At 35.6% G+C, this 11,548-nt stretch overlaps 1 protein-coding gene and 1 non-coding gene across 2 annotated transcripts; one reads left to right on the forward strand and one right to left on the reverse strand.

Moving 5' to 3' along the window:
* Positions 1-8,673: 8,673 nt before the first annotated feature.
* LOC108480622 (uncharacterized) lies at positions 8,674-10,963 on the reverse strand. The gene is made up of 4 exons (XM_017783674.2): positions 10,733-10,963; positions 9,649-10,332; positions 9,451-9,549; positions 8,674-9,178 (listed from the first exon to the last, which is right to left on the reverse strand). The coding sequence occupies exons 1-4, from the start codon at positions 10,880-10,882 to the stop codon at positions 8,900-8,902; spliced, it is 1,212 nt and encodes a 403-aa protein (XP_017639163.1). The 5' UTR covers positions 10,883-10,963; the 3' UTR covers positions 8,674-8,899.
* A 155-nt stretch (positions 10,964-11,118) lies between these two features.
* On the forward strand, positions 11,119-11,199 carry TRNAL-CAG (transfer RNA leucine (anticodon CAG)). Its single transcript has one exon. It is a non-coding gene; the product is annotated as a tRNA-Leu (tRNA).
* Positions 11,200-11,548: the final 349 nt, after the last annotated feature.

Below are 11,548 nucleotides of genomic sequence, written 5' to 3' on the forward strand. Positions count from 1 at the left end.
TTTATTTATTTTCTTTATTATATTTAAAATTAGTATTGTTATTTCATGTGCATATTTTGTCATTATTATTATTTTATTATCATTATTATTTACTTTATTATTTATTTTATTTTTCTTTGATTGTTCATATTAGTGTTAAAATAGTATATATTATGTGATTATTGTCATTACATGCATTATGAAATGTTCTATCAATAATTTATATTATCATCATTTATCGACGCGACATTTCATTCAGATATCATCGTTCCATTTTCTACATCACCATTTTATCTCATTTCGTTAAAATTATGTTGCGTTTAAATGTATTTATCCATAATAGGTCGTTTTATATTATACGCCAAATAAGAGAAATACACATCGTAAATATTACACTTGTTATTATTCAAAATTTTCGAAATAAGGCAATGTTTCGTATTTGGTGATTCCAAAAGTCGTACCCTAACTTACGGGGTTTTGATTTTTCTCGTTGAACCTAAATAACCAAATATCTTTTTAGAATTAAAATACATAAGATTTCAAATAAAAAAAAATAAAGGCAAGCTTATTCTCAAAGGTTAAAGGTATCGTGTCCTAACTTACGGGATGTGACATCTTGCTATCACGAGACGAGAGGGTCTTTAACGTTTGTTTCGATTTATTCAAGCGGCTTTTAAGTAAAATTAATATTAATACAAAGAGGGATCATATTTTAAACTATCTTCAAATTTTCAACTTTTGACACTGAGACATGAATTAATCAATTAGGTACCAATTTTGGGCGTTACGAGGGTGCTAATCCTTCCTCGTACGTAACCGACTCCCGAACCCATTTTTGGATTTTGTAGACTGAAAAACATTGTTTTAATAAATTATAACGATTGAATTTAAGAGGTGACCCGATCATACCTTATAAAAAAAGATTGGTGACGACTCTCATTTTTGTTTTAAAATAAAAATTCGACAGTTTCAAAAATTGTTTTGACAATATATATATGAAATGTTAGTATTTCGTTTGGTACATTAGCAGTGTATTTTTTTTTTATTCTACAAGCATCTTTACAAAATTAAAAAGTCTCCTTTAAAATATTTTATTATACACCCCTATATAACACTTGTCAACCCCTATTTTTGATATGGAGTTTAAAACTCCACTCGTAGTGTAACAAAAAACTGGGGACGGTAGCAACAATACTTCGAATGAAGATCGTAATACAAAAAAAGTTCGTTTTAAGGATCCCACAACAAATATTGAAAGTTTTATGGCTGCGGATTTGACTCCAGTGCCGATAGAGTCATGGAAAGATAAATTGCTGAGAAAGGGAATTCATGGCTCTACTGGAGAGGAGGTTCTCGAGTTATTAGAGGGCAATGTCACGGAGACTACGATTAGTGGAGTTTCCACAACCAACTTTCTCTGAGAGAATCCAACAGATTTTGATTAGAGACATGGCAACCACGGTGGTGGTGAAATTGTTGGGATGTAATTTAGCCAATTCCACACTGCAAAATCGAATCCTTAGTATCTGGAAGCCTTCACCTCCCTTGCATCTCATGGATGTTGAGAATAACTATTATCTAGTCAAATTTTAGAGTAATGACGATTATGAAAAGGCATTCATTCAGGAGCCGTGGACTGTCTTTGGAGAATACCTCACGTTTAATTGTGGAGTCCAGATTTAAATCCCCTTCAGCCGTTCCTGAATCATGTCATGGCTTGGGTTCGTTTTCTTTGTTTACCAGGGAACTTTTACAAGAGAAAAATTTTGGAAGAAATCGGCAGTCTAATTGGTAAGGTGACTAAACTTGACTTTAAAATAGATTGTGGATCTAGAGGACGGTTTGCCTGTATGGCAGTTTTTATCAATCTAAAGAAACCACTCATACCACATGTTTTGATCAACGGCACGGTGCAATGTATTGAATACGATTCGCTACTGGTAGTTTGCTTTTTGTGTGGCCGATATAGCCACGTGCGTGATCTTTGCCTTTCTAAAGAAACTGTGATGAATGGTGAAATGGCCAAAGAAGTAGTCATAGTGGACTTACCGGAGAAGGAGAAGGAGAAGATGGAGGAGTCATCGAAATCGTTTGGCCCACGGATGTTTGTTGAAAGAAAATCTCTGAATAATTCAAGGGGTAATGAGAATCTAACAACAAAAATATTACCTAAACAAGGGATGGGCTTCTGATTTAATATTTTTTCGAAGATTAGAGATGGCATGAATGGAGCGATAATGGAGGAATTTTCGTGGGTCATGTCTTAGAAAGGAGAATTTAAAAAAAGAAAGGAAAGTAAACTTTCACAAATGAGGGAATGAGTAGCTTGTTTCAAGCAAAGTGGGCCAGTCTTATGGTAGAAATTCTGGGCCTGTTGGTAACGTTGATGTGATGGAGGGCAACGGGCCAGGTTTAATAGAAATAAGAACCCATTCAAGGCCCACATACGAAAGTCCAGATAAGCTTTCTGATCTAATTGAGATTGCTTTAAAAACTGACTTAATTTCCTCTTCTTCATAACAGGTCCACGAAGTCTTAGTGGGACTAAATCGGATGAGAACCCTTTCAAGACCCACACATGAAAGCCCAAGTAAGCTTTCTGACCCAATTAAACTTGTTATAAAATCTGACTTAATTTCCTTTTCTTCACTTCAAGTCAACGATGTCATAGTAGGATAAAATCAGACATAAAATTCCAAGGACCAGGATGTATGTGAAGCGAATTTTTTAGAATTTTTGAAACAAGTTGGTTCGAATAGTGCATTAAATTGAAAGGATGAAAAGGTCACTGTTCCAAAATCTGATTCTCAACCAATTTTATTAAATTCTAGAGAGGGGTCAGTTTCATTGGGTATAAATGCCCACTTTAACCCTACTTTTGATAGGTTGGTTGTTTAGTGGTAGGTTTAAATAGTAAATTTCTTAATCCAAAAAATCACTCGACTTTCACTTTCAAGGATATTGGAGGAATTATTCATGCCAAGCCTCTTGAAACTGGTATCATGGTTGGAAGAGGTAAATGGACCGCGTCTTCGAAAGGGAAGGGGTCAGGAATTAAGTGTATTGTTCATTTTAGTGGTGGCATTAGCAAGATAATTTGAGAAAGAATGGGCATTTTAAAATTTATGGTAATGCGAGGGTCCTTCTAGCAAATACTATGAATTCTATGGCCAAACTTATTAGCTCCCAAATTAATTTTGAGGCTAAAAAGGAGGGACATAGTAGTGACGGGAAATGTAATGAAGGTATCTAACTGACATGTAATATGAAACGTTTTTTTCCTCTTTTAATTTTCTATATATTCATGAGTTTATCTATTTTTTCGCGGAATTGTCAAAGATGTGCTAGCAACAAGTTTTTGCGGTTTTTTCATGAGCATAATAAAGAGTACAAATCGAATATTGTTGGCCTCTTAGAAACAAGAGTTAGTGGTAGTAAAGCTAATTCGGTCATTGCTGGTCTTAGTTTTTAGAATTCTCATCGGGTGCAAGTAATAGGTTTTTTTAGGGTATCTAGGTCAGATGGAAGGAGTAGGTTTAAGTGGAAATTATATGGAGCCATCCTTAATTTGTTTTGACTAAGGTTTTTGACAATACTCTTCAGCAATAGATTTATATTGTCTTTGTCTATGGTAGCCCTGATAGTCGCAAACGCAAAGGAGTTTAGGATGCTCTGAAAGTGACCATTTTGTGTTCCAACTCCCCTTATATAGTTGTAAGAGATTTTAATGCAATTTTAGCCTCTAATGAAAAAAGGGGTGGATGAGTTAATGGGAAAATGTGTTCTTTCTTTGGGAATTTTATGGGTTCCTCTGAGTTACATGACTTGGGTTTTAAAGGTGTATCCTTTATATGGCATAAGGGTGGTGTTTTTTAGCATCTCGATAGAGCTATTAGATGGCTTGTAAAATTCCCAAACAGTTCTATCACTCATCTTCCAAGAATCAAGTCAGATCACAAGGCCCTTCTTATATCTTTTCAACCTTAGACCCATTCTCCTTTGGGTAGACTGTTCCTTTTTTGGCAGGTTGGATTGAGCATGTTTATTTTCCAGAGTTTATTAAGAAGAATTGGAAATTCAAGGGTTCTATGTCCAATTCCCTTTCTAACCTTACAAGTCATCGTAAGGACTGGAATAAAAAAGTGTATGAACACATTGGTCTTCGGAAAAAAAAAGACCGATTCAAAAATTAGACAATATTCTAAGGGATATAGATTATTCTCATTCTGAGTCTTTATTACAGCTGGATTTGAAGGTTAGAAAGGAGCTGGAACAGGTCTTGTATCATGAGGAACTTCTTTGAAAACAGAAGGTAAGATGTAATTGGCTTTCTTTGGGGGATCGTAATACAAAATTCTTCCATAGGTGTACACTCAAAAGGAGAAATCAAAATTGGATCATGACTTGAAAAAATAAGGTAGAGGATTGGATTTTTATGAGGAAGAACTGCGTTATGAGACGATTCATTTTTTCGAGAACTTGTATGGTGAGGAGTAAGTGATAACGAGGGAATTCCCCCTAGTTCGTTTCTAAAGCTTAAAGATGATGAGGCTTATTTTTTAAGTAAACCGTTTCGAATAAGGAGATAAAGGTTGTTTTGTTTGATATGGGACCTTTAAAGTCTCCAGGGAGTGACGAATTTCATGCCTTTTTCTTTCAGAGTCAATGGGATCGTTTTGGGGATTTGGTTTGCTCGTGGGTCAAGAGAATTTTTGTTAGAGAGAAAATCAATCCGAAGTTGAATAATACCTTATTAGTTTTCATCCCAAAGGTTTAGAATCTTGAATTTTTTTCTTAGTTTTGACTGATTAGTTTGTGTTCGGTTCTTTACAAGTTGGTGATGAAAATTATTGCAAATTGATTTAAACTAGTTTTTTCCAAAAATTATTGGCCAAGAGCAAACTAGGTTTATCACAGGAAGGAGTATCACAGGTAACATCATTATTTCACAAGAGGTATTCCATTCCATGAGAATTAAGAAGAAAACTAGAAAATGGTTGGCCATCAAGGTTAATCTGGAGAAAGCCTACAATCGAGTACACTGGGAGCTTATCGGAGCTTCCCTTCATGCTGTAGGTATTCCAAACTTTCTCAATAATGTAATTATGTCTCTTATTACTAACTGATGCATCGTTGAAGCACCAAATATATCCCTATAAAAATAATAAAAAGAATAGTATAAGGGAAGTAGGCTAAATCCTCAAGGGTTGGATTTGCACAATGTCTTATTTCGTAATATCCCAAACAGAATCATGCCCAAGAAAACCTGCATACCTGGGGAAAAAAATAAAAAGACAGAATAAAAAAGACAATTAAAAGTTGATTACAATTGTGAAATTAAATAAATTATGAAATTTTAAAATAAAAAATATAAAAATAAATAGAGTTTGGGAAAAGAAAGAGTTTCTTATGTGCCGAGATTTCATCCTCCGTTGTCTCGATCCTCCTTGAGTTCAATCCTTGGCTTTTAGGTGATCCTTCCTAAACTGAATAAGCCAGTTATGGTGAAAGAGGACGTCTATGACTACCCGCTCCACTTAGGGTTTAGACTTATAATTTAGAGGAACCTAACTCTAGCCAACCGTAGCTCATGTGGGACCGTCTTACACTAGATCATCATTTCCCAATGACGAATCCTATGCCATTTTCTCTTAGGCTCAACAACCACTAACGCAGTAAGCTAGTAAGCTAATGAACCGACTGTGCAACCTTCCTAAAATATACGAAGCGGCCATTCCTTGCACAAGTTGGAAAGATCACTTTTGAAGGGACATGGACGAAAGCGTCAACCCCGTAATGCGGAGAAGTGATGAATACTCATTGAGAAGGCTAAGCGCAGATTCTAAGCCTTATGAACCTTTTTTGGGGATTTTTTGAAAACTTTTAGCTAGATAGATTTAGTGGCTCATACTTTTGGGAAAAGAAATAAACTTAATAAAAAATGGAATTTTATTCAATAAAGAAAAGAACAAGGCTAAGCTTTTTTTGGAAGGGAGTGTTTACAGAAAAGATGATATCCAATTTGAGTCATTCCATCCCCTATTTATAGTCTTAGGAAACCTAGTCTTTCTTACTTAAATTCTAAAAGATAAATACAGATAATTAAAGATAAATAAAGATAAAAGCTAAAATAAAATCTAAATAATAATATCTAACAATTATCCTAATATAATTAAAAATTAAATAGAGTCTTGTGTTTATAAAATATCTCTTCTTTGCATTTTTGTCCTTATGTCTTCCATGCTTGTATTTCGGCACCACATTTTTTCCTATGTCGTATGTTGGCCCACTTTATCTCCAAATTCACACTTTTCGCCCCCAAATTTAGTTTTGCCTTCAATTTAGTCCCTAAAAAGATAAAAGACCATAAATAGCCCAAATTAGTAAGATCATACTCAAAATAAATATACAATTAACACATTAAAATATGTCGTTCTAGAGTATTATCACTAACTCTGCTATGCAGATTCTTTGGAAACATATATCGACATAGAAATTTTGTCCGTCTAGATGTGTTCATCAAAGATGCCCATTGTCACCTTATCTCTTTGTTTTCTGCATGAAGTGGCTCGGTCATAGTATCCATTCTAGTATTCATTCTAGAAAATAGAGACCTAAATGTCTTTCTTGATCAAGTCCTTCTTTATCTCACCTTTTCTTTGCAAATGACCTTATTCCATTTGGTCAAGTGGAAGAGGATTAAGCCATCATTTTGAAAGAGGTGTTGGACAGCTTTTGTCATTATTCTGGTCATACGATTAATGCTAATAAGACGAATGTATGCTTCTCTAAAGGAGTAAGTGCTAATTTATGTGGTAAACTTTTTCAAATCATTGGTTTTCACAGAGTTCAAAATCTTGAAAGTTATTTGAGGGTACCTCTGTTTCATGAAAAAGTAACTAATAGAACATTGTGTTGTGGTGGATAAGGTTCATAGCAAGTAACAAAGTTGGGAGGCAAGGAAATTATCCTTAGCTGGCAGAGTTACTTTAGCTCAATCGATTCTATTGGAGATTCCTAGTTATTTCATGCAGCCTATGTTGACCCCTAAAGGCCTTTACGAGGAAATTAAGAACATAGTGCACCAGTTTGTTTGGGGATTTTTGAGCAGGAGCTGAAAAGTGGCTTTGGTTGGTTGGGAAGACGTTTGCCAACCTTGGAAGCATGTAAGGATTAGCTTCTGGAAACTGCATGGTCATAATAATTCCTTCATAATGAAGTTGGGCTTTAAACTTGTGACTGATTCCAGAATCCTTTGGGTCAAGGTTTTTCATGCTAAATATGGGGTTACCAACGGAATTCTTGATCACCGATCAAGGAGAAGATATTCTTTCCTGTGGAGAGCTCTCACCAAGGTTTAGCTTCTTATTCGACGAAATTTACTCTGGTCAATAGGGGATGGGAGAAACATCAGGTGTACAGGGCCTCTTGTTAACTTTTTGATCATTCAATTTTTGATCGAAATTGTTTGCTAACTGATATGGTTGTAGATGGTGGTACTTGGAACCTTGATTTATTTCGATTTTGGCTGCCAGAAACAGTTGTTCGTAAGATTATTAAAGTCCCTCCTCCGTACCCAACAGTAGGGGTTGATAGGATCATTTGGAAAGGTACATTGATATGTTCTTTTTCAGTTAAAAGTGAATATGGGAAAGTTCGGGAAACTTCCTAAAAGCCAAATGATGCTATATGGAAGATCCCCTAGAAGTTTCAAAGACCAGAAAGGGTTAGGTTCTTTGTTTGGCTTGCTCTCAAGCGGAGGCTGCTCACTAATATGGAAAGAGCCCGGCATGGTATAGGTCATAGCTCGACTTGTGAGGTTTGTGGGTACATCACTGAAGATGTATTACATGCTATCAGGGACTGTTTTGCTACAATGGATATTTGGAATCTTTTAATTCCTACTTGTAAAATTATTAACTTCTATTCAAGTAATTTATAGTAATGGACCGTCTCAAACTTGCAGAACGTGCATGACTTAATATTTGGAAAAGCAGATTGGAAATGCTTTTTTGGAATCCTCATCTGGCGCATATGAAAAAATTGCAATATTTTCATTTTTCAAGGGGTGTCTTGGAATAGTATCGATGCTATTAAGGTCCCTTATAGTTGGGCCAAACAATTTATGATGATACGAAAACACTTTAGGTTTCAATTTCGTATTCCAATCTACATGGAAATTGGGTTTACTTGAATATTGATGGTTCCGTAAGGTTAGAGGTTGACTCTGCTTCAGCAGGAGGAATTGTGCAAGACAAAGCTGGGAATTGGATCTTTGGCTTTAATAGATTATTAAGGAGTTGTTCAGTGTTTGAGGTTGAATTGTGGGGCATCTTAAATGGCTTAGACATCTTGATTGATTGATGTTATGATATGCGTTGGTTCAGACAGATAGTCTTGAAATGACTACTGTCGGGAGGGACTCTCAGAAGAATATAACTCTACTTTGATTAGGAGAATTCTTCAGCAATTTTCTCACCTTCAACATTAGAACATTTGTCATATCCCTTGAGAAGAGAATCAGGAAGGTAATAAACTGATTAAATTAGCCCATTTGGATAGTCAAGGATTATAAGTTTTTGTAATATCTCCATTTGGGAAAACGAGTTCTGTGATGTAATTTTTATTTTTATTTTCTTCTTTGTCACCAAAAAAGAAATAGTACACTTTCTGAGTTCAAGCTCTTGTGCTTCATTTAATTTCTCTTCAGAAAAGCAAAACGCTATATCATTGATTCACTACTGAAAAAAAATTAAGAAGGTTTTGATTCATCAATGTAATATAAAGACTAGAATATAAATAAAAAAAATATTCGGTAAGCAAGATATTGATGTTAATGGTAATATAGAGAACATTCAACATCATCCTCTGCTGCATCCAGACCACAGTTCGCTTCAGTGTCTTTGCCTAAACTTCCATTTCAAGTTGCTTCTATCTTTTTATCGGTCATAAAATATTTCAACTCATTGCTGTCATGTTGCACCCTCCGTGTAATTTCCAAGCACAAGCCACTAACAGGGCTCTTACTCGGCTGTTTACTCTTGGAACCCTTCTTACTGGGGACCGGACTTAGAAAAACTGGTTGCAGTTTAAGGTTTGGATTCGGTTTAATCCTGTTTGCTTCCCTTTCATCTGGTGGACGTAGAAGTATTCTGTTCTCGGATTCTAGTTCTGAAACTTCGTCTTCATTCAATAGGACCTGAGGGAAAAATGTAGTATCTATAAATTTTCAAAAACAAATAATGCACAAAAGAAAAGATCAAAGCAGTTAAAAGCTACATGGTAGAGCAAGAATCCTGAAAAAGAAGTCGGACGACCTAGACATTTCAAGCACTGAAGACAATGATTACTATGAGTGAAAGCGAAACCAGGAAGGAAGGAAGATTCAGTGCAAGTGAAACGGCTAATACGTGTTTGAAATTTTATTAGTGAAATGTAAGCAGAAATCAGGTCATTGGAAAGAGCTAATACCTTGCGTCCCACTAAATCAAAAGTCACAAACACTTTACTTCGTTTCAAACGTTCAGCTTCTTCAATCTCCTCTTGTTTCTTCTTCAGAAATTCCTTCTCCTGAGAAGAAAAAAACATGCAGTGCAAGTGACTTTCAAGCAAACACATGTAGCAATAACCTCTGGTCTCAAAGAGTTAGGATTTAAAAACATGATATACCTCCTTTGATAGCCAACTGTTACCCTCAATCTCATAGTAGTCACTTTGGTCATCAATAACTGTCGTACGTGCTGCAGCGTTTCTGTCATATTCTACAAGCCTTTTTGCGTAAGCTTCAGCTGCCGCTTCAGCATCTGATACAGGAGTGAAGCTTCCTTCAAGACCAGCATACGTGCTCCCTTCTCTAAGCACTAGAGCACCACAGAAATTGCATGGCCCCTCTCCTTCCTGCTCGCAGACTATCTTACCACATGAAAGACAATTACTGATCAGTCTGTGTTGGCGAGCTTGGCACGAGCACGGTTTCCCCTGGTGGAAGACAATCGACCCTTTGGCTGCCTCTGCAAGTGAAACAACTTTACCAGCTTTCTTCTTTTTAGAATTACCTTGGTTCCCTTTATGCATGTTTCTTGAATCACTAGCATCATTCGGGATTCTGTTTTCCTGATTACCAGAAATGACATTCTTTTTTGGTTCAGCCCGATAACTAGAGCCCGCAGCCTCTTTTGGAGTCTTAAATGGTTTCTTCGTTCCACTGACAGAGATTTCACCCGAAGGTGGTTTGACATAGGCTTGAAGTTTCGAAGCAGGGATGGCTGCATTGCCGGTGCAGAGATCTAAGTGACCTCTCCGCCGCAAGTACTCTTCGGTAACAACTTTTCCTGCTTCTTGTCCAATAATATTCTGCAAAACAAATGAAATTTAATACTTCGATAAAGTATAAAGCTATTGCAGCTGAGATTAGGAAACTTGACATGATACTTAATGTTAGATTTTGACTCCAAGAACTTGGCTCAATGGTTAGTGCATGTTTCGAGTTCAAACATCAAAGTTCTAAAAATAATTTGTGAAAATTCTACAATAATAATAATATAATGGAGGGATAATCATTCATAAAAATCAATTATCCATCGAAATTTGAATCATCAAAAATCATCTTGCAAGTTGCCAACACATCTAATATCAACTAAACCCAATCCCAGATCAACAGACACCCTCAAAAACAATCCGCCCTTTCAAATTAAAAGAAAAAAAAGAAATCCATAAACCCTAATATCATAACAAGAGAGTGAAAGAGAATTACGTCAAGATATTCTTTGGCGTCAAGAGGATGAGCCAACTCGCAATAGGAAACTAACCCAGAAATAATTTCAGCATCCAAATACAAACCCGTCTCTATTTTTTTACACAAATCAATCAAAGCCTTCTCCAGCCATTCTCCTGCCGTCTCCATTATTTTCCTCTCTTGTGCTTCAGCAGAAGATCACAGGGCACTTTTCCGTAAAAAGAAGGGAGTATGATTGGTATAAAGTGGGAAAAATGTAGAGGTCTTGGGAGCCGTTAGATAGTAGGTTGCAACCTTTTTGAGCTGAGATGGCAAGATCTTAGTCGTTGATGTTTGTTGGATAAATTTAATTGATTTAATATCAGTGATTAGACAGTTTAACATTAAAACGCCAGACCAAAGATGTCAAGATGGCCGAGTTGGTCTAAGGCGCCAGTTTCAGGTACTGGTCCGAAAGGGCATGGGTTCGAATCCCATTCTTGACAAGAATTTTTATAATTTTTCTTTCCATTTTATTTCAAATTTTTTTAAATTTTTGAATCCCTTATTTAAGTACTTATTCTTTAAAGCCCTTGTTCAACTCTTTTTTTTTTTTTGAAGCCCTTATTTAACCCCCTTTTTTTGCTTTTAAGTCCTTATTTCACTTTTAAATTTTTTAAAGCCCTAATTTAACTTATTTTTGCTTTTAAGTCCTTATTTCACTACTTTTTTTAACTTTTGAAGCATTAACTTTTTTTTTAGTTTTAAGTATTTAATTTTTTAAAGCCCTTGTTTAACTTTTTTTTTTTGAAGCCCTTATTTAACTTTTTTTGCTTTTAAGTCCTTATTTTACTA

This window comes from Gossypium arboreum, chromosome 1 (assembly GCF_025698485.1).
Source record: "Gossypium arboreum isolate Shixiya-1 chromosome 1, ASM2569848v2, whole genome shotgun sequence".
Classification (NCBI taxonomy): Eukaryota; Viridiplantae; Streptophyta; class Magnoliopsida; order Malvales; family Malvaceae; genus Gossypium; species Gossypium arboreum.

Bases quoted from the DNA above. Each gene is read 5' to 3' on its own strand.
- LOC108480622 (XM_017783674.2), bottom strand. From the start codon at position 10,882: ATGGAGACGGCAGGAGAATGGCTGGAGAAGGCTTTGATTGATTTGTGT. The intron at 9,550-9,648 runs GTATATCATGTT...TTTTCTTCTCAG, and splicing joins ACAGTTGGCTATCAAAGGAG to GAGAAGGAATTTCTGAAGAA. The intron at 9,179-9,450 runs GTATTAGCTCTT...TTTTTCCCTCAG, and splicing joins TTGATTTAGTGGGACGCAAG to GTCCTATTGAATGAAGACGA.